Here is a 23,431-nt window from a genome sequence, read left to right as displayed (position 1 = left end):
GTTGGGTGGTAATCTGTCATGGATGCGCTGAGATTCCTGCAATGTAGGCAGCTGGCCTATATGACCCTTCCAACTCTTCCGCTGTAGCAGACAATGTCCCCACCATACATTTAAAGCGGTATCCTACCACTTTAAGCAGCCATAGCTTCCCCCAAAGAATCCTGGGAACTGTAGTTTGTGAAGGCTGCTGAGAGTTCTAAGGAGTCTCTTAGTCCTCTTCAAAGAGCTACATTTTCCAGAGTGATTTAACAATCAGCCTCTCTTTCTTAGGGAATTCAGGGAACTGTAGAGGAATGGAAGTCTCCTGTCAGCACCCTGAACAGCTACAGCTTCCCAAGGATCCTCAATTCCTCTCACAGAGCTACAGTTGCTAGAGCAGTTTAACAGTCGGTGCCTCTTCCCTGGGAATAGACCCCAGCAGAATGCTAAACCTCCTCATTTCCCCCAGGCTTTCCATCTAGAGTCCAGTGGTTAAGTGGTGGGTCAGTCTCTCCAAATGCTGATATTACTGCAACTGCCAAGTTGGTCTGCATTGAAATTCTGTAATAGAGTATGACTTTTCCCTGTAATGGAATTTTTCTAAACCACTAGGAAGGCGAAAAGAGAGAGAGAGAGAGACTGAGACTGAAACTCTATTAACCATACTACAAAGGCACCTACTTATTAGTATTTTACAACTGTGGCAAAAAAAAAAATCATTCCTTGAATCTAATTATTGCTGACAAATATGAAAATTGAAATCAAAGTTAAATTTTCAGCTACAGTGCCTCGTAGTATAGCAGCTCGCCGGCTTTCGAACTATTGCATCAACTCATTTATTCCGCCGATAGGCGCCACACAAGATTGGATATTTTGCTTGCCTCTCCACCCCTATAGGTTTTGAAGCATTAACTCTGACATATTCATCTCAACTGCTGGCTCTGGGTAACTAACTCGATATGTTTACCAGTCACATACACTTGATGAAGCCAGGCAAAATGAGGAGGAGGGATCAAGATGGTTGCTTCTGAAAAACCGTGACTAAACTCTTACTCTCTCTGAGCTCAGTTCACAAACCTCCCGTTTGGGGGGTTTGGGGTCAACTCCTCTCGAGGCTGATTCCTCCCCCCCAGACCATTGCCCTCACTTGACCACACTGCCTTTTAAAGCTATTGGTTGTTGTGTTCCGTGTTTCCACTCCTCCAATGACATCACAGCACTGCAGGTCACAGGCTGGTAACATGGACACTCCAGGAAAGATCACACAGGTTGCTAGAGTCATAGGATCGCATGGCAGGGAACAAGGGCAAGTGGGGGCAGAGGGCAGTGACTGGGAAATTGGGTCAAGCAGCTACCACAAGGGGAAACCAAAATGCATCCAAACATTGTCAAACACATGAGTATCACCCAAAGTGTTTATTGTTTTAGTCTTCCTGCTTCCCCGATCCCAAACACCACCGTCATTTGATGGATTTCAAAATTCCTTTCTATTATTAGGAATCTGAAAAGACTCTTGTCAACACATTTCCTTTCCCTTTTCCCCCCTATTAAGCATACTATTAAAATCAATCCCTTTTGTCATCTAGCTCTTGCTTCCACGGATGTTTAATGGATGTCGAGGGAACTAATGAGAGCTGCTAGAAAATTCATTTTAGATTTGCTATTTATAAAGTGCTCTGTGCTCAGGTGGGAAATTATTGCAAGGAACGGAGGAAGGATGACAAAAAGGGAGCAAAACGCAGCCTCACAATGGAGCTGTAGGAACTGGCGGCTGATGGGAAGATGGCGGTTTTTGAAGCCAGTTAAGGCTGTTCTCCTTTGGAGGGAACAAGCTGTCCTTGTGAAAAGTTAGGAGGAGCATATAATGGAGCCAGGATTTAACAGCCAAGAACTGGGAAGGAGAGGGGAAATGAAGGAGCAATGGGGACAGAAATGCACTCTGCATGTGTTCAGAGGAACCTATCTGGAGCTTATTTATTTTTTTTATATTCCACCTTAGCTCCACTGAGCACAAAGTGGTGTACATGGTTCTCCTCTCTTCCCCATTTTATCCTCACAACAACCCTGCAAGGCAGGTTAGGCTAAGAGGCAGACACCCCAGATAACCTGGGCTCTCCTTCTTTCGAGCTTTCTAGACAGAGGTTGGATGTCCATCTTGCACAGATTATTTAGCTGCAATTCCTGCATTGAAATGGGTTGGATTCAATGACCCATAGAGTCCCTTCCAACCCCATGATTTTGTGACTGTCCCAAGCTCACCCAATGAGCTTTGTGGCTGAGTGGGGACCCCTTGCCTAGCACCACACTGGCTCTCAGTTTGCACATATTAGAAAGAAAAAAAAAATTAACAATCCTTCATGTGCACTCTTCAACCAATTACCCACTCACCCCTACTAATGTTCATCAGCAAAAATAGCGGCTTCTAAAAAAGCACAACTTCTCAAGATAGAGCTTTTCTCAAGTGTTCCATACGCTTTGCACAGATTATCTATGCAATCCTTATAATCGCCCTATTAAAAGGTAAGAATAAAATACAGGTTATGCTAAGTGAGCAGCTGTCAAACAGAGCAGGAGTGCCTTGTCTACCTCCCCCTCTCATAAAATATCTAACCATGCCTTTAGAACAGAGAAATGCACGCCACAGCATCAGCTCAACAGACAAGCCGTACTAGACCAGAGGTGAGGAGCTGCAGACCTGCAAGCCAAATGCCCCAGCCCAGGACTCCCAGTCCAGCCTTCAGAACATAACCCAGGACACATTTATTCGAACCTATGGCTCACGGGTGGCGCTGTGGGTTAAACCACAAAGCCTTGGACTTGCCGATCAGAAGGTCAGCGGTTCGAATCCCCACGATGAGGTGAGCTCCCGTGGCTCGGTCCCTGCTCCTGCCAACCTAGCGGTTCGAAAGCATGTCAAAGTACAAGTAGATCAATAGGTCCTGCTTCAGCGGGAAGGTAAACGGTGTTTCCGTGCACTGCTCTGATTCGCCAGAAGCCGCTTAGTCATGCCACATGACCTGGAAGCTGTACGCCGGCTCCCTTGGCCAATAAAGCGAGATGAGCACCGCAACCCCAGAGTCGGTCCCAACTGGACCTAATGGTCAGGGGTCCCTTTACCTTTACCTTTTTGGCTCAGGACCCCCAGTACCTCATGGACTGCCTCTTCCCACATGGACTGGCACAAACCCTTCTTTGTGTACCCCCTCCTTGGATGGTCCAGAGGGTGACAACATGAGAAAGGGCCTTTTCAGTGGCAGTTCCCTGTCTGTGGATTGCTCTGCCTAGGGAAGCTCACCTGGTACCATCATGATATGGCATCAGGCAAAAACCTTCCTTGTTAACCAGGCCTTTTAGAGGGGGTGGGTTATTTTAACATATCCTCGCCCAGCACAGTTCAATTTAATGTATGTGGGGGTTTTCTGTAAGCCATTTTGTAAGTTACTTTGAGTTGCCATGGCAAAAAGCTAACAACAACCACGTTACTCATGCTACTGGGAGCCCAGAAGCCTATGTCTAGTCTCCCATGGATAGATGCACATATAGTAGCTGCAAAAGAGGAAAGGCAGCTCCACTAAATTTTCTGGTAAGCAGGAAACTTACCAAGGTGACCAGATGGTAGAACAGCAGTGGTGGAGCACAACAATTTCAAGGTAAACAGGTAGGTGGGGAGATAGACACCTCCAACATGCGGAGAGAACAGTGGCACTACCCTATGAGTTGCATCCACTTTGAGAAATATCTTTAAATATCCTAGATATGAAGGAAAAAGCACTGTAGACCAGGGATAGAGAACCCTTTTCAGTAGGGAAGCATCATTCCTTTCTGGGCAACATTATGGGGGTCATAGGCCAGTGGGGGGCTAACAAAGGCAAACATGAGCGAAGCAATGAATGGAAACATTTATATTTGCACAGTAGGTACCCCTCCTTACCCTCCATCCAGGGAAGCAAGGGGCATCATCAGCCAGAGAAAGACACTCAATGAGACAGGACCAGTAGGAAGTGTGCCTGAGAAGCAGAACTGGGGGTGGGGATGAACGAATTCCTATGCCCCACAAATAACCCAGAGATGCATTTTAAATAAAAGCATACATTCTACTCATGTGAAAACATGTTGATTCCCGGACCATCTGCGGGCCGGATTTAGAAGGTGATTGGGCCGGATCCGGTCCCCGTGCCTTAGTTTGCCTACCCATGGGCTAATCCATTATATTTTGTTGCCTGAAGTGGAGGGCAAGATGGTGCCCCCTGCCCACATAAAAGCTGGCTGGACTGGTGGCCGAAGATGCCTTCAAGACTGGTGGTGGGACAGGGTCCCCCACTGCATTGATTGATAAATAAATAAATAAATAAATAAATAAATAATAATAATAATAAAAAATTATAATTTATAATTTATACTCTGCTCATCTGGCTGGGTTTCCCCAGCCACTCTGAAGCAATGGGCTAGTTTAGGACCTCAGGTCAGGTTGTGTGGCAAGCACAGCTCTGTCCTCCAACAAGAGCCAGTCAGAGACCTCTGCATCTGGCACCTGAGGCAGATGCCTCTCTCTGCCTAATGGTGGGGCCAGCCCTGCATGAGCCTGAAGTTCTCCAACCCTGCTGTAGACTCCTAAGAGCTCCCCCCATTTAACCCCTGTGACCACCACCACGACCACCACCAATCCTTCCTTCCATTTCTTCCATCCTTCCTGCAGCTCATGCTGCGAAGCTTCCCGCTATTATATCTGGATTAGCCACAAATCTCCCTCGATTACACAGCTCCTATCAAAACAGACAACCTGTTGGCAGATGTTTGATTACGCTGTCCCGGGGGAGCTCCCCACACCCGGATTGCAGCAGAGCCAAAGCCAGTTCTGTTGGACTCCCAACACCCGGTGTCATCAAGTTGCTAATTCATCGCCTCAGAAGTTGCTCTGCAGTTTGATTTCTCAATAATAGGCTTCGTACGAAGCCCTTAAGCTCCTGAAAGCAATCCGAAAACCGCTTTTCCCTTCCATTTACATAAACACAAGTGGATCAGAAGGAATAATCATAGTTTATGCATTATTTGGGGGCTTTGGAGCCAGCTGCTAATGCGATGTCAGCGTTTGAAGCCTCGAAATTGTACAATAGGAAAATGTTGACACGCAAGAAAAGCTGTGCTAAAGTAAACAATAAATAATACAATATCAAATGTGGGATTCGGTGACAAGGCGCCTTGGCTCACCGAATTCAGCAGGCGCTAACAAATCAGGCTCACAGTCAGCGCCGCGCCTAAGTAGACCTCATTAGACGGGATGTCACTCAAAGCCGAGTTGCCTCTATGCCAAACCACACGGAGGTTATCCCGTGATTTGGCTAATAACCGGGAAGAGCTGTGCTGGCTCAAGAGGAGAACGTGGCGGCTGTTTTCATGCTGCAAAATGGAGCCATGAACAAAATTATCTGTGCTAAAAACAACAAGAACCAGGACTCACAAGCCAATATGCAAACATGAAAATGTGCAGAAAACATGTTGCAGGCTTCACACATCCTGGAAACAGCAGGCCATGAACTTCTGCTCCCATCACAAGCTTTCTCCTAAGTGTGCCCACTTACAGGGTTAGCAAATTGGTTCCATTTTCTTGCGCTCTGGCTTCCGTCACGGTGTTCTGTTGCACCAGAAGCAGTTTAGTCATGCTGGCCACATGACCTGGAAAGCCGTCTGTGGACAAATGCCAGCACCCTTGGCCTGAATTGAGCTGAGCGCCGTACCTTACCTCCTTTTTTTGGGGGGGGTGCACTGCCTTGATTCCAAAAACTCATCTGCAGTGTCCCCTAGCCCACCCTATAAAAAGCATTACTCGGAATAGTGGTCTGCAAGACCCACCAAGGAAGACAGTAACAATTAATTGCACATTTATTCAAAACCCAGTTAAAACTATTTAGTTGATTTAATTCAACAAAACTGAGGAATTTGATCCAGTGGTACCCGTTTTCAAAGGCTGATAGATCTTAACATCTCCAGAGGTCCCCACCTCTCAGCACCCACCTAGGTAACCCCTCTGCCCCCCCCCCAGGTTGCTATTGCCCTTTTGGGGAACTTGCATGGTTGAAGCTCAGCCAGCTGTCCAAAGTCAAGCATTTCACTCACACACAACATGCACCCATGTAGCAGCTTTCTTTAGAAAGGAAATACCTAGTGCTCCCAGAAAGTCTGGTGGCAACAGACCATTTTATTTGGCAGCAGCACATGTGGATTTAACATTATGCAGCATGTAACAGAGCCTCCAGTCTCATTTCCTAGGGAACAGAAAAGCAGTGTTGTTAATGTCTCTCTGCAAGCGCCGGGTGTCTTTAAAGGGAGGAATATCTCAAACACCATTCAGATCAGGGCACTGGGACTCTGGCTTCCATGCATGGGTGCTACTGGGGATGCCCAAATTATTATCATCATCATCATTCCAAGGTGGGTTACAACATTAAAGCACAACATTCACCTGCTCCCCCCCAAAAATCGTGAAAATTCACCGGTGTTTTAGTGCCACATTCTCTCAATATGTAGATTTTATTTTATTTTATTGCAATGCTATTTTACCTAATTTAACACATTTGCACATTATTTCCACTGCTATATGCACACTTTACCCTAGTATGCAGAGGGTGTATAGTTGGCTGGAGAACTGCACTGCAAAATTCAGAAAAGTGCAAATTTCAAAGAATGTCTTTTGTTCCAGTTCACCTATTATTTTGGAAACCCAGATGATCCGGGTTGCCATACGTCCTCTTTTTCCAGGACACGTCCTCTTTTTAATGTGTATGTAAAAGGAGTGTCGTCATAGCAATCCATAGTTAAGAGGTCGGCAAATGTGTCATCTCTTTTGCTCTTCAAAATATAGCAGCCCTAAGGTGATGGAAGTTCACTGTTAAATGAAAACTGAAATTGAATTTATCCCTCCTAGGAGCATAAGGAGGGCCTGCTGGATCAGGCCAATGGCTCTGCGTCCTGTTTTCGCACTGGGCAACCAAATGCCTGTGGGAACCACAAAGGAAAGCTGGGCACACCCACACTCACCCCCCTCCTGCAGTTTCCAGCAACTGGTATTCAGAAGCCTCACTACCTCTAACTTTGGAGGCAAAGAATAGTCATCATGGCTAGTAGCCTTTGATAGGCCTCTCCTCCATGAATTTGGCTCATCCTCTTAGAACCATCTAGGTTGGTAGCCATCACTGCCTCCTGTAGCAGGGAGTTCCATAGTTTAACTATGTGCTGCATGTGGAAGTACTTCCTGGTATCTGTGCTGAGTCTTCCAACATTTAGCTTCATGGAATGCCCAGGAATTCTAGTGTCACGACAGAGAGAGAGAGAGAGAGAGAGAGAGAGAGAGAGAGAGAGAGAGAGAGGGAGAGGGAGAATAACTTTTCTCTATCCCCTTTGTCCATGCATTATTTTATACATCTCACCTTTCCTCGCAACTCAAAAGCCCCAGCCATCACCCACATCCACAGCTAGTGGAGGCAGCACCCACTTCTCCCTTGTCTGACCACCAGTTCTTACAGACTGAGCCTCGCTGAAGAGCATCTTCACACTTAGCAAGCAGTGCATGAATGAAGGTGCAACGGAGAGCAGGCCAAGAAACAAGGACTGCCTTGAGGATGAACAGTCAGTAGGTGAAAGGAGTGTGTGTGTGTGTGGAGAAATGGTCAAAGGGCCAATTAATTTACAAGAGTTTTCTGAGTTGGACATATTTAACCATAAGCACATTAAAAAAAAAAAACCCTACTGTATCCTTGGCAGGAGATGAGAGCAGTGCAGTGATGGCATCATCTCTGATTTATTATTAAGAAAGTGAAAGGTGTAGACCTGGGGGATGGGAAGTGAAGAGGAAAAGAGGCTCTGAGTTGCCTGCCCTGCTGATAGATCTGTAGCTCTGCTAGTGATTCTAGCATAAGCCACGCATCAGTTTGCTCAGAGGAAAGTCTGTGTAGTCATAGGAAGGAAGAGGTTCTGTGTTGCTCATGCTGGAGTCAGTCCCAGAGAGCCGACATCGCTGGATATTGGGCTAGACTAGGACCTGGGAGATCAAAGTTCGAAACTGGACACATCCATGAGATGTGTTGGGTGACCCTGGAAAAGTCACCATCTCTCAGCCTAACCTGATTGTTGTGGGGATTAATTGAGGAGGGGGCCACCTTGAGCTCCTTTGTGGGGGGTGGGGAGAAGCATGAAAACTTGGAGGAAAGATGGGACTACCCCACACACTCCTAAATATAAGTTGTGGTGAGGGACATGCAGGCAAAGAGCCATAACTCTGAGGCAGAACATTCACTTTGCAAGCAGAAAGCACCCTGCCTGAAACCCTGCAGACACACAGCTGGTCAGTGCATATAACACTGAGCTTGATGAGGTACAGCCTGGCTTCGCCAGAGCACTCATCACCTCACGAGATGCTGACGGTCTTGCTTTCTAGGAAAGAACGAAGCTTCTGAAATTCCCTCTGTTCCTTCCAGGTGCATCAAGAATCTCAGCATGTCTTTAGCAAGGAGAGGACTAATAAGTCATTCCCCAGATATCGGGGAGGTGCTCTGACAATACTGCTGCTTGCCTTTACCTACTTGTACATTTGAATATAATTAGAATATGCTGTAAGCTTCCAGTGATCTCTCCCCACAAAAGAGGAAACCAAAGCTACAAGCAGAGCCAACATTTATCAGAATACACACCCACTCCACCCCGCCCAAGGTCTCTCATCCCTATAGAAAATGGGCACCTTTTGCACCAATGTGTCTGATATTCACCACATTTTATGCAATGGTGTACAGTAATTCTCCAATTAGCCCAGAGCAATTTCCTCACTGTCCTAAGTGCCCCGATTTTACTCCTGTTCCCCTCACAGAACTACAAGTCCCATAGCTCCCTGGGAAGGAGGGCTTGATTCTTAAATCCCTTTTCAACATTGTGGTTCTGTGAGGCAAATGGAGGTCTCCTGTCAACTCTCAGCACCCTTAACAAATGACAGCTCCTATGATTCATCTGGGGGGGAGGCATGACTGTCAAAGCAGTATTGTGGGGCTTTTTAAATGTTAGCATGGATGCGGCCTAGCCAAAAATGACAGGAAAATAATGGTTGATTTAGCCAACATTGCAGTGCATTTTTTCCTCCCAGGTCCTTGCTTACTCTCCTGGCTCATGAACATGTTCCTAGCTGAGACAAATCCATGCCACCATGCTACTACTAAGCAGTGCTAAGAGCCTGCAAGAAAAAAATCGGCTGCAGCAAACCCCTAGCCATTTGGCAACTAAAAAAAAACCAGAAACACCAAAAATAGTTGTGCTGAAGTGCTCCCCTCTGTGGTTTGACCTCAGGGCCCCCATCTCCAGCTTATCACATTTTATTGCATGCCCTCTCCCACCTCCGGTTGGCAACAGACGGCAGAGTGCCAGGCCTCGCCTTGGGATCTTGGGAATTAGGTTGATCTACTTTTCTCTTCCTGCTTTTTTAAAGGCAAGTCAGCAAGGAACACAGCAGACCCTGCTGGTTTTGACCTAAATCTGTCAAGTTGTCATTCCCACCCCCAGTCCTCAAAACAAGAAAATAACATACAATAAAAAAGTTATTGTGGGCAAAGGTTGTTTTTAGAAGCCAACAGAGCCAAGGGGGTTGAAGAGGTGGGCAGAACCCCAGGCCAGCTGCTTAGAAGCCTTGGCTCACCAAGAATCAAAAGCACCACGCAACTCCCTGGAAAATGCAAGGCAACACACACGCCCCCCAAAAATGAGACACAAGCAAGAGATGCCAGGATCCAAGAGAGACGCAGAGGAGGAATCAAAGGGAATGTTGCTTCCATGGGACATGGTGTTACCATCAGGGATTGTGGCAGGCTCGCTTCTCAAGAAGCTACTCCAGTCAAACAATGCCATGGAGAAACACAAACTTGGCTGATGCAGAGACATATTTAGGGAATGTTTCCAATGACAACAGCAAAAGCCTCCTTTGAGCCCTATGCACATGGCTGAAAAATAAGCATGCAGATAATACGAGTGCAAGACAAGAGTGCCATTTTAACTGGAGTGTACATGTAAACCAAGAAAGGGGAAACCAGATAATTGCTGGACTGTGACTCTGACTATTGGCCATGCTGTTAGGCGTTGGGAGTCCAACAATATATAGAGATTCCCACCCCACCCCATGCCCGCACACCTAACAACAACTCCACCACTGTGTTTTGTATCTTTGCAGTCATAAGGGCTAGAAGCTTGCTGTTTCTCTGTTTAAAACACAAAAAGGAAGGCAGAGATTCTCAGCAAGCTGAACTGTGCACTCCGTGTATAGCATTCCACATATTTCCCTGTACTCAAATACAATTGTGCGCTCTCGCTCTCTCGCTCTGTGTGTGTGTGCTTGCACACACATAGCTACATGTGGGCCTCAATTCACTAGTCTTCACAGGGTATGAACATAGGCCTCAGCTCCTTCACAAGAATCCTGAGCTACATGTTGCCCTCATCTCAAATCATGGCTTTTTTAACTAGCTGAGAGCTGCGACTCAGCTACATTGGCAAAGAAAAAAATGCTTTATATGCATTGTTTATGCATTCTAACACTGTAACACTAGATGGTGCTGTGGAGTTCCGTTTTTCCTAACCTGATTTCTCATGCAAAGTTTGCAATGCGTTTAACTGAAAGGCTTCATTGAAGTGTCTAGATCAGGCATAGGCAAACTCCAGCCCTCCAGATGTTTGGGACTACAATTCCCATCATCCCTAGCTAACAGGACCAGTGGTCAGGGATGATGGGAATAGTAGTCCCAAGCATCTGTAGGGCTGGAGTTTGCCTATGCCTGGTCTAGATCCAGCCCTAGTGTGGTATAGTGGTTAGAGTGTCAGGCTAGGACCTGGGAGATCAGAGTTCAGATCCCCGCTCAGCCATGAAGCTCTCTGGGTGATCTTGGGCCAGTCACCACCTCTAACCTATCTCAAGGTAAAATTGAGAGATTCTTTTTTTGGGGGGGGGGCATGTGCACAACCTTGAGCACCTTGGTGGAAGGGTGAGATAGAACTGTAATTTTTATTTTATTTTTAATTTTTTTAAGGAATAGTTCCACCTTTCATTGCAAAAAGCATCAGGCAAGGTGGTTGGGGTAAAAGATACAGTTCAGGAAAACCAGAACAAGGCTTTATGAAACTTGCCATGTATATCCCTGGATCAGGGCAATAAAGCAAGCAGAATGCACCAGGCATGCAGACAATGTAATTGGGATGTCTAAGATTGTAAACATCAGTTATAACTATTATTATTTATTAGGCACCGATTGGCGGCTGCCGAGGTGAATAATAACGATTTTATCGAGCCTAGTAGTAAATATTGACCCCACTGAAGTCAAGGCTATTATTATTTTCTGCAAGGGACAATAAATCTTGATATTAGCAGAAAGAAGTCAATATATTTGTTTAAATACACATTCATCGGTGCCATCATCCACACACCAAGGAGAAGCCAAAGGGAGCTCATTCTCTTCTCTCCCTCCGCCCTCTCCAAATCTCACCCAAGACAATAATTTTAACACAACACACCACCACATGCTGGGGAAAATGGGATTGAACTACTGCAGCAATTTGTTTAGAATGTGTCTTTTCCGAGAGATGGAACTTGGCAAGCCTGTGGCATTCAACTGCTCTGCACGCCTGAAAGCGTGCAAACTCTCATCCACACACACACCGCAGCCTCTTCGGAAAACACTATGTGCCTTTTGACGGTTCTCACTCTGTGTTAACAAGCTGTAATCAGATCACATTTGTCTTGCCGAAGGCCAATGGAGAGATGCGACTCATGGGCCTGATTGTAAACCAGAATATGCCCCCATTTAGAACAGCAGGGGCTCGTGCCTACTAGAACTTGTAGGGAGGAAGGCAGGGAGGTCCAACACTAGGTGGCGCCAGAGCCACTGACATGTGGAGCCAACTCATTCTAGCTTTCCCCCTATCCTCCTCCCTGCAGAGTTCTTACAAGGGCAACGCTGAGACTAAGGCCACATTCAGATCATACACTTAAGGCAATCCGAGACCACTTAAAAACAGCCATGGCTTCCCCCAAAGAATCCTGGGAGCCGTAGTTCGTTGAGGATGCCGAGAGCTGTTAGGAGACCACTCACAGAGCTGCAGTTCCCAGAGAAGAGTAATAATCAATCCCCCTTTCACAGGAAACTCTGAAAACTGTAGCTCAGGGAAGGGAATGGGAGTCTCTGGAAGACAGGAGTGCCTGGCATGCTCTGGTCCATGGGGTCATGAAGAGTCGGACATGACTAAACGACTAAACAACAACACCTCCCAGCACCTACAACGAGCTACACTTCCCAGGATTCCTTGAGGGAAAGCCTTGACTGGTAAAGGTGGTGCCATAGTGCTTTAAGATTATGCTGAGAATGTGGCCTAAGGTGGTGTTGGTGGAGCTAATAGCCAATGCCACACCAAGGACGGATTGTAAGCAGGCAAACAGGTGGGGGCTCTGAGGCTGGTAGAGGTTGGTGGAGCAGTTCCCCACTCATAGGGTTGCCATATTTCAAAAATTCCTGATGGGGGGTGGGGGAGAAACCCAAATTGTTGAGCTTTTTGGAGGAGACCTCCCTACCCCACCCCCAATAGCAATTTTAAGCTTTCAGAGCTGTTTCCGCTGCTTTTTCCATCGTGTGGCCATATAGCGGGATTTCCCCTGACATTTTGCGATTCCCCCGGCGCCATTTTTACACCCAAAAACCAGGACACGTCAGGAATTTTCCTGACCTACGGGAAGCCTACCCATTTGCCCTAATGGACCACCCTCAACTGATTTCATCTCTCATCTACAAACAGAAAGCAAATCATGGCTTTCCATGAGTTCTGTCACTCAGACTTAGGTTCTCCCCACCCTGCCCAAGTGATAGTGGTTAGAGCAACCAGGCACTGGGGAGAAATTTATCCTGTTTGCATTTTAATGCAGACCTACCTAATTTTCACTTTCTAAACCAGTATGCAAAACCCCAAATGCATTTACCCTTCAAAGTTCGCAATTGCACACACATTGGGGGGGGGGGCAGTGCCCATAGAAGCCAATGATTATAGACCACTCACTGTTATAGAAGTGAAGGGGATAACTTCAGGGACACCCCTGGAATGGGAGGAGGGTGAGCTCGCCCCCTGTTCTGTTGACTTCAGACATTAAGGTCTAAGATCCTACCCTTATCAACATTCCTGTATTGCAGGGGTTGGAATAGGTGATCCTTGAGAATTTCATAGAATTCTATGATTCTATGCCATATCTTGGGCATCTGGGCCACATGAAGATATGTCAAAATGTCAAAATATGTAATATAAGAAATGCAAACAGAAGTCAGAAAGGAATTCTTACAAGCCATAAAGCACTACGGGAACAGCGCATCAATTTGTTTTCAAAAGCAAACAGAAAGTATTGGTCACAAAGGCAGGTGCTCAATATTGTAAGAGTAGTGGCCAGAGCAAGCCATCAGTAAGGATGCAGATATGCCAATAAGGACACAGATAGATGCCTAGGCAGCAGACGACTGGGAGGACTGTTACCTCGTTTGTGCAAAGTCAAGCCAAGCAAATATTTATTCTATTTTATCTGCTTTAAGTTTCTATCCCACTTTTCTTCCCATAGGTGCCTAGAGTGACAAAACACAAAGCAGCAAATAGTACATTTTTAAAAAATCCTAAACATTTAGAACAGCCACATAGCCTCAGAGTTCATAAATACAAGGTTGTCAGGAACAGCATATTTCAACCATCAAATTCGGAGAATTGGAGGTAGGGATTAAAAACTGGTGGTTTTTTTACAGGGATCTATTCTTTCCATTGTGCAAGTCAACCCAGAACTTCCCTTCCACACACACACATGCACACCATGAAAAGAGACTGTGTGCAAGATTCAACTAAGTTGTGGTGTGCATGGAATGCATTCTGCCCGTGCAACAGGACCTCCTTCATTCTTCCCTCACCACATCTCCTAAATCTGCTCTGGGCAAGGACACACCCAGAACAGATCTAGGGAACAGGAGGAGGTGAGGGTGGATGAGCTTCATTGCAAGAGTGGATCTCGTTCCCTGTGTATGTCCTAAGTTGGATTCTACCCTACATATCTTAGATATGTGGAGAGGTGGTAGTAGAAGAAGCCCATCCCTCAGCAATCACCCTTGAGGTAACAGGGACCATGCTGGGAATGGCGTTTTGCTCCTGACCCCCTTCCCCCATGAGTACTATTGCATCAGTATACCTGAAGGAGCGTCACCACCCCCATCGCTCAGCCTGGACACCGAGGTCCTCCGAGGTTCTCCTTCAAGTGGCTTCTGCTAGTTTCCTCACTGCAAGAAGCAAAGTTACAGGGAACCAGGCAGGGGGCCTTCTCAGTGGTGGCGCCCTCCCTGTGGAATGCCTTCCCTTCAGATGTCAGGGAGATAAAGAATTACAAAACTTTCAGAAGACATCTGAAGGCAGCCCTATATCAGGAGGCTTTTAATGCTTGATGTTTTTATTATGTTTTTTAGATATGCTCTAAGCAACTCAGAGTGGCTGGAGATGGGCGGGGTATAAATAGTAAAATTATTATTATTATTATTATTATCATCAACAACAACAACAACAACAACAACAACAACAACGACAAAATGGTAATATTCATCTTTCAGGGAAAACCACTGCAGCAATCTGGCAGTGTTCAAACACTCAGAAGAGGTGACCATCCCTGCAAAGTGGATCCAATTCTGACAGACAAGGATAAAGTGCTAGGCTTTCTTTTAAAAGTGTATTATTTATTTAATTAGCTATTTCATAAAATTTATAAACCACTTGATTGCAAAAAAAAACCCCTCAAAGCTTTCCACAAAAAGATAAAATAGTAAAATCAAGAAAAAATTACAACCCTGCTTGAAAACATGCAGAAGTTAAGATACTAAAACAGATTGAAATTACCTCAACTTTCTATGCATCTGGGTAGGCTTACCTAGCAGGCACTGAAATGAGTGCAGTGAAGGCATTTGCTTGATCTCAACAGGCAGGGAGTTCCAAAGTGCAGGAGATGCCAAACAAAATGAATCCGTACAAATGCAGAGAGGCTACTACCTGTAGTAGTTCCAGTTCTGCCAATCAAAGTGGTCCAGTGGGCACATGTAGGGTAAGGTGAGCTCATAGGTAAACTGATCCCAAGCTTTATATACTAATATTAAAACCCTGAACTTGGCCCAGAAGCAAACTGGCAAGCAGTGTAGACAACTATGCACAGGTGTTAAATGCCAGCAAGGCTTCACTCCCGTGAGCAGCTGTGCTGCAACAAACTTTAAGGGTGCCTTGCATGAAAAAGTGGTCACCAAGTTCAGCTTCCCCATTACAGTGAAAGGGGGCAGAACTTCAATTTATACAAAGCGGCTCAGAACCCCTTTAGTACAGAGTGACATGGAGGGAGTACAGAGTGATTCATCCACAGATCTGAGTTGTTTTTAAATGCCACAGATACAAGATTCTGTGGACAACCCTAGCACGTCCCACAACACTTCGTGAAGTCAGTAAGAAATAAAAACATTGCTAACTCGCACCATTTTTTAAAAAAACAAAACTTGACGATTTCATATGTGTGATCGTAGCTTGTAATTTTTTTAAAAAAATGTCAGATTTGATCTATGATCTGATCTCAACTGAAAAAAAAAAATCTCTTGACAGGGTGCAAAGTTATGCCACTGCTCCAGTGGGTGGAAGAGCAGAAGGGGAGAGGATAAAATTTGGGAGATGCAATCTGCTCCTGTTTTGCTATCCGCATGGGCTCTCTGCCTGCGAAACAAAAAGAAGTTGCTCTCTCAAAAAAAAATCAGATGCCGCAAGATACTCAAATTGGCAACGAAAAAGAGAGTGAGCTTTGCCTGCTGCGCCGCGTCTTAAATTGTCAGGCTGACTACATGAGGCACCAGCAGCAAAGTCATCCCCTCGCTTCCCCCCTTTTCAAGAAACTTTGCTTTATGCTAGGAGAGAAAGAGCAAGCGAGTGAGCAGGGAGATTACCAGAAGCAGTAAATGAGATACCAGGCAGAGGAACAAAAGGCTATAGCCAAACAAAACTGATCAGAAAGCATTAAAAGGGAACAAATCCTGCTAAGAGGTGGCAAAATGATTGCTGGTGGGGAGGGGAGAGAGGAATGCAAAAATAACAGCCAATGCACTCCCTGTGAAGTTTGGGACAGGAAGGTCTGGCTCCCTGCACCCCTCCCTATCAGGATCTGTTATAAGTAAACACCTGCTTGCTGGGTGACCAATGCCTTCTGGAACTCATCCCATGCCTCCAATCAAAGCACTCGAACATGGAGAATTCTCTGTCTTGCAGTGGTAGAGAACCTGGTCCCAGGAAGTCCCAGGTTCAGTCCCAGGAAGGGCTGGGAGAGACCACTGTGCCTTGAACCCTAGAGAGCTGCTGCCAGTCTGTGTGGAAATGCAGCGGGTGCCCAAGACAGGCAAGGCAACAGCAGGTGGTGCCAGAGCCAATTGCAGGTGGAGCCAACTCATTCTAATTCTGCCCCCATCCTCCTGGCTACCAAGTTCTACAAGGGCAGCCCTGAGACTAAGGAAGAGGAAGCTGGCAGGCGATGCCCACTAAAAAAGGGGGGGAGGGACAGGGAGGTTGGGGGTAGCTGAGGGCAGACTGATATTTGCCCTTATGGACCAGCCTCCACTGCCTCCAAGTTCTTCGTAACCAGGACTAAGAATATTTGAAAGTCATCATTAAAAAGCCTTGTTGCTAAGCAGGCAAATTGCAGCTTCGTTAAATTATTTGCTTGGAAGTTCTTTCTTGTAACATTCGGCTAATCCAGATGGCCCATGTCTAGTTGTCTGATTCCATGGATGTAAAAAACTTTTGAAGTTTTTATCTGCATTCACTAAAGGGGAAAGACAACTAAGTGCCTTTGTACACTGTTATGGCTGAGCTGCACAGAAAGGGCACCATCCTGCTCAAGCTAAATTAAGACACAGAAGGAGCAAATTCAGATGTTAAGGGAGTAGAATGCAAGGCTAGAGACCAGCTGCAGATCTTTTTTTTTAAAAAAAGAAGACTATGGGGCTGTATTAAACCAAGTCTCATGCAGCATAGACCCAGTGAAATGAATGAACCCAAGTTAGACATGTCCATTAACTGCACTGGGTCTTCTTTGAGTAGGGTTAGCAATGAATAGCACTCACTCTTTGCAAAAGGAGGAGATAACCCTAACTGTTCCATTCCCTAAATAATGGTGTATTGTCTTTTAGATCCTGCATCCATGACATGAAGTGGTCAGAATTAAGGCCAGTTTTCATCAAGCCTACTTGTCTTCAAAGGGTACGTGGAAGGAACATAAGCTGCTGCCACACAGAGTCAGGCCACTGGTCAATCTAGCTCATTATTGTCTAGATCTGGGATGGATAAAAAGTAAATCGGGATCTTGTGGTAGATCACTGGGTGACTCTTGTATATCCACAAGAGATCCTGCCTCTGTATTGCTTATCAAACAGCAGTAGCTACCACACACACAAACACTAGTTTGCTGGGAAAGAAAATTACTTTAAAGGAGAAAGCGTTCTTGCTACTTCTGCAAAAGGAGGTTTGTGTATGAAAGGACTTGCAAGAGCTTAGTTGTGATACTAATAATGAATTCCTGGGCCCAAGGCATTCTTAATTCTTATGAGTATGTCCACCTGGCTGAGAAATTATTTTGCAGCTGGCTGCTAGATATTATTGTTCTAGGGGAAGAAAACATGAAGAAATTCATGCAAGCAGGAAACCTGCCCACCCCTGGTTTTGAACTGACTGACAGAAGGTCTCCAGACAGGGGTCTTTTCCCCACCTGCAGAGGTCAGGGATTGAAATGGGGACTTTTCTGCATGTGTTCTGCTGCTAAGCTACAACATTTCCTAGAATGTCTGCATTTCCCAGATGCTTATCCAAGATTACTGAATGAGAGCATCAAGGATAGCAAGCAAGCTTCCTTGAAAGACAGATTGCCTATTGCTAAGCCTTCCTTTGCTGTAAGGCACCAAAGAGACCCAATAGGTGCCGTGAATTCTCTGTGTCATCAGAGTGTGCAGGCTCAAAGGACCCCCACTACACAAGACATATGGATTGTCCAGAATCAAAGGACAAAGCCATAGGAGAAACGAGATGGTTGAAGTCATCTTTGTACTCCCTACCCTCTTTCAAAAATATATAGACAAAGGGATTCAAAGGGAATTAAAGGAGCCCATACTTTTTTGAAGGGGGATGGGTCAGTTCTGAAGTGGCAAAAATTTCATGGGCAAAGTTTCACAGGCTGCGTTTGAAGAGGAAAGACTGTCAGAACGCAAAAAGGTGATCACAAAGTAATGGCAAATGTCTAAAACCAGTTCAACTTTTGGAGGTATCTGCGGCATATGCTGTACTTTTCCGTGTATAAAACTATGTTTTTTTCTTTAAAAATCATGCTAAAAAGTGGGGGTCGTCTTATACATGGATAGTGCATAGGGTGGGCGTTTAATTGGTTGCTGCCGTGACTGTCAGCTACTACTGTGAGTGTTATTTGTTGTTGCGTCAATGGTTGGTGTTGACTGGCTGATGCTGCAGCAGTTGGGCGGGTGACTGGCAGCTTCTGCCGGTAGTGGGACAGGCGGGAGGCGAATTTTGTGACATGTGCTGGTGAGCGATTCCCCCCCCCCAAAAAAAATAAAGCTCAACAACTCTGTGCCATCTCCCCCCCATTTTCTTAAATTTGAGTCCCCCAAAATACATGGGGGCATCATATACACAGAAAAGTATGGGATATGTACCATAAGCCAGCTACCCAACTACCATCAACGTAGCTCAGAATTTAAAACCCCTGAACTTCAGCTGGGGGCTGTTCTGAGGAGTGTGCCTCCTTTGTGGCTGCAGGGGGCAGAACATTTTCAGCGGGGTAGAAACCGCTAGGAAGAATTCGCCCCCCAAAATAAGTTGACAAATCAAGGCAGGTAATGAACAAGGACTCTAGTGTGCCCAGAAAAGGCCTAATGGCATTAAGGGTGCAGGGAAGGAGAGGAAAGTTGAAGAAAGCGCAAAACTTGATAAGCCACTGAACCAATATGGAGAATGAGATTGCAATTGTGCGGGCAGTTCCACTCCGGAAGTCTTGAACATTAAACTCCCTGCTTGTAAAAAGCCAGCACATCAAGGAGAAAAAAAGGAGAAGCCACCCTAAACCTTTCTCCTAGATGTGCTGGCTTTCGGCCTACAGGGAGCTTTTTACACAAGTGAACATTCAAGAGAGTAACTGCACTGTGATAGTACAGTCCAAGCCAGAAGACATTTTGGCTGAGAAAAAAAAAAAATGTGATTTGCCCACCACATCCGCACTCCCTAGAAAAAAGACCAACTTATATATGTGTTTGTTATCAGTCACGCACTTTTCCTACAATGCCCCAGAATCACACTAGATCAGGGCATTTTGGGAAAATGCCAAATGATGGCAGGTAGGCAACACTGCTATGGCTTGCAGTGATGGGCAGATGACACTTATGGGGTGGGGGGAACTGCTAGTGTTAAGCCCCACTCCACAGAAACTGCTGGAGAAGCTCTCTTCCCCCTGGAGAAATTCAGCAAAACAGCTGCTGTCCCCCCAACCCAGTTTCCCTGCCAGAATCTCAAGAAGCCATTTGTGCACATAACTCCAGTCCAAACATCTATCGTCTCATGGTGATGGGGGTGAGTTTGGGTTGCCAGGCTGAGAAACTCAAAAAAAAGAAAGAAAGTGGGAGGGCTGCAGCTCAATAGTAAAGCTTCTGCTTGACAGGCTGTCCCTTGCCTCTGAGTGCCAGTTCCTGGAAATCAAGAGCAGGCAGAATGCTGTCGCTCTTGAGTCCTGCCTGGGAATTTTCCATAAGCTTCTAGTTGCCTACTAGATCTTCAAGAAGGCGTGGGAATGTCTTAATTCTGAAACCCTGGAGGGCTGCTGCCAGGCAGTGTAGACAAAACCAAGTTGCTTGAACCAATGTTATGATTCAGTACTAGGCAGATTCCTGCACTCCTGTGTGGGGATAAGTGTGCACACATGAACTTTTAGATACATGGAAGTGAAATACTAACATGAGCACCTGTCTTTATAAACCACATGGGAAGCTGCCTTATAGTCAATCAGACCACTGGTCCATCTAACTCAGTATTGTTAACACTAGCTGGCAGCGTTCAGGGCTTCAGAACAGAGGCTCTTGCAATCCTAACCTGAAGATACCAGGGATCGAACCTGCAACCTTCTGCTGCCCTAGCACCAAGCTACGGAGGGGGAATGTCCAAAGCCCCTTTCAACCACTCTGCAAGACCAATGTATTGTGTGCAATTCTTGCAACAGCTTTCCCAGGGTACAAGTCCCAGCAAGAACAAGAGGGTGAACAGCTTTGTGATTCAAGAAACCTTTCTGGCACAGGAGTAAGCTCCACTTCAACACAAGGCAGACACTTTCTGACCACTGAGGATCATACCACAGATGATCTGCAGAAACGCAACACCTTTCTTCTAAAAAAGCCCAAGCCTCTCGTGGAAAGAACAGCTTGTGCCGGCATCTCCAGATGGTTGTGCAGAAACACACACAAACTGACATCTTTGCAAGGCAGAAACATGGGTCCGTCCGTCCGTCCTCCCCCCACCAATGAAATGCACAGACATGCCCCAGCTCTGTGCACATCTGTCTCCCTGCCTCCCACACCCAGCTGCCAGCCCATCCCCGTGGAGTTGCCTCATGTGCATCGCCCTGCTTTCTTCGAAGCCACTTCTCTCCCCACTAGCACCCTTCTATCCCGGGGGTCTCTGGCTGGCTCCAAACGGAAGTGAATTACATCTCTGTCAAGTCTATTGACCTCAGCTAGAGGGGTCAGGGAGGATTATGAGGAAAGTATTTAATCAAGTTTATGGAAAGGCCTCAGCTGGCGGAAGGAGGCTGAAAGCCTCTTGGAGGGGCAGAGAAGCATCAAGGGACATCTCTCAAACCTATCCTTGATCCAAGCCTGGCTTTTTGCAGCCCATTTAAGTGACTAGAGAGACAGTTCAGTTTGCTAGTCCAGCCAAATATGACAGGGCGTCTGGGGGTGTTTCATATCTCAGAGGCCAACTGACCAGTGTTTAGGGTGTCACCACCAGCCACTGAAGTGGACATGGCTTCTTTAGCAGCTGTGTCCAAGAAAGGATTTAGGTGGGTATACCTTGCGTGACACAGCTGTGGCTGCCCAAACTCCCCTCTTTGACCTGACTATTAAAGATGCAGGAGGATCTTCAGCATCTGGTGGCTGAACAAGGGGGGGGGGTAGAGAGAGAGAAGAGCACTCTCTGTAGTAAATGCCTTTCAGTCTACACCTCAGAAGCACCCCGCTCCCATCTTCCTTAAAAGCAGAAGGGCGTGCGATGGAACACGCATTGCTAAAGGGGAGATCCTACTCAGCAGCAACAAAGTCGCACCATCTTAACAGTAGTGGAGACAAATCAAAGCCAAAACAAGGAGACGCTAAAAGGGAAATCAACAGCAGCTGGAGAAGGCTTGGCTCCCTCACAAGAACACTTCCTCAACCCTCCATAGAGACAGGGTTGGGCGTGCGTTCCCTGTATCCATCCTTCTCACTGTAGCTTTGGCAACCCAATAAAACAGAGAGAAGAAGTTTATCTCTCTTATTACGGTGCCCCTGAATGCTTAGCAACACCCGCCATAAAAGCTTGCACACCCCATTACTACTGAAGTTATTTGTCCCCCTCTCTTCTACCCACCCCAAATATCCACCATTTGCTTTACACAGAACGGCGGCAGCTTTCGAGAAGGTTTTTGGAAGGAAAGGCAGCGATCCAGAAGTAAGGGGGGGGATATAATTCTGGCCATTTCTCAGCCCTTGCTTTCCCCGTCTCCCTCCCCTAACAACCCTTTCCTCTTCCACTTAGTAACCGCAGAAGTTTGTCCGCTGAAGTTTCTCATCCCTTCCGCCTCTTAAAGAAGATCCCATCCAGAAGAGGAGGAGGAAGACCAATGGGCGTCTCGAGAGCTTGCTCAAATTGACAACTCGATCACATGCCTTTTTTAAACATTTGTTTGCATCGTACCGGCGCTGATCTCTATCGGAGAAACGCGACGGGGGTAGGGGAGGTTCGGAGAATGGGAGAGTAAGAGAGAGAGCCTCACACGCTCCGGAATCACGACTAATCCAAACGCACAAGCAAATTAAGCCATCAACACACAAGCCACAAATTGCGCACCCGGCGCGGCTCCGCCAGCAGCTGCGAGAATCGGATCGATAATCTATTTTGCAAAACCGGGAAGGGGGGGTTTGAAGAGAATAAGAAGAAAAGGGGGGAGAGAAAGCATCTGTGGGAAAGGAGGGGGGTGGTCTTCCAAACATCCCTGCTTCTTCTCCCTTGCAGCAGAAGGAAGCCAGCCAAGGGGAGGCGAGAACCAGAATTCGAACCCGCGGTGCAAAAATCTGAAGTCGTCTCCTTACCTTGGAAGAAGAACAGCGAGGCCATCCCGGCCAAGACCGCCCAAAAGAGAGGGGTGTGCATTTTCGCCAGAAGTCCAGTCATGCTCGGGGACCGAGGTTTTGTAAGAGCTATCGCGCTCCGGGCTTGTCGATTTCAGCTGCTTCTTTTTCCCCCCTCCCCTGTCCGATCCCCTCTTGAGCTTGCGGAGACAGACAGACAGACCAGAGCTTGCTTCTGCGACGATGATTATTACGGACGGAATGGAGGGGAATGCAGGGGAGAGAAAGCGACACAATCCAGCGCCTGCCTGCCTGCTTGCTTGCAGCCCAAAGCGGAGCGAGAGCGAGACTCCTTCCCAATAATTATCTCCACTCGTGGTCTGGCACCGAGACCCGCTCCAAGATAGGGGATTGCGGACAGCCCTCCTACGCGGCGCACTCATTGGTTCGCATCCAGGGATTGACAAAGCGGCAGCCCCGCAACCTCGCGCGCCGCTGCCAGGAGTGTTAAAGAGCCCACGAGGCGCGCGCGCGGGGTTCGGGGGCTGGGCGTTTGATTGAGAGCGGCGGCAGCAGCAGCAGCAGCAGCAGCCGCGGAGTGACTCCGGATCAAGGAGACTCCGGAATGGTCGCCAGACAGATTTGATTTTTGGATTTGATTTATTTATTGCAAGACTGTAACTCTTATCCTCCATACAATGCATGGGATCAGTCCTGGCTTGCTCCCAACTTGCTTTGGGGTCCAGGCGTACACTAAGTGGAGAGGGTGGTTGTTCAGTGGCAAAGCATCTGCTTTGAGTGCAGAAGGTCCTTGGTATATTCTGCAAGGCCTGGGATTGCACCACCCGTCTGAAACCCAGGAGAGCAGCTGCCTGCCCGTGTAGACAATACTGAACTAGAGGGGCCCATGGTCTTGACTTCCTATAAGCGCCTGTGGCTCCTGCTTTTTTTTATCTATCACTGCTGGTGTAAACGATCACCATGCTAATTTTATATTCACTCTGCCTGAGTTGCCATTAGCCATAATA

General features: G+C 46.7%; 1 protein-coding gene across 10 annotated transcripts in view; it reads right to left on the bottom strand.

Annotated features, from left to right (window-relative positions):
• NTM (neurotrimin) overlaps positions 1-22,904 on the bottom strand; it is an 808,067-nt gene extending 785,163 nt beyond the window's left edge. For 6 of the 10 annotated variants that reach the window (XM_083588971.1, XM_083588969.1, XM_083588970.1 and 3 more), the window contains exon 1: positions 22,425-22,903. In XM_083588971.1, the coding sequence (XP_083445097.1) occupies positions 22,425-22,506 (82 nt within the window). In that variant the 5' untranslated portion in view covers positions 22,507-22,903. Of the gene's footprint in view, positions 1-22,424 lie in introns of all 10 variants that reach the window. The other 4 variants (XR_014542117.1, XM_083588965.1, XM_083588967.1 and 1 more) reach the window with 1 other exon arrangement.
• Between the last annotated feature and the right edge of the window lie 527 nt (positions 22,905-23,431).

The sequence above is a fragment of the Podarcis filfolensis genome (genome assembly GCF_964270895.1).
Source record: "Podarcis filfolensis genome assembly, chromosome: 15".
Taxonomy (NCBI): Eukaryota; Metazoa; Chordata; class Lepidosauria; order Squamata; family Lacertidae; genus Podarcis; species Podarcis filfolensis.
The sequence above is the reverse complement of the archived record's forward strand: the minus strand, read 5'-3'. Positions and strand labels throughout refer to the sequence as shown.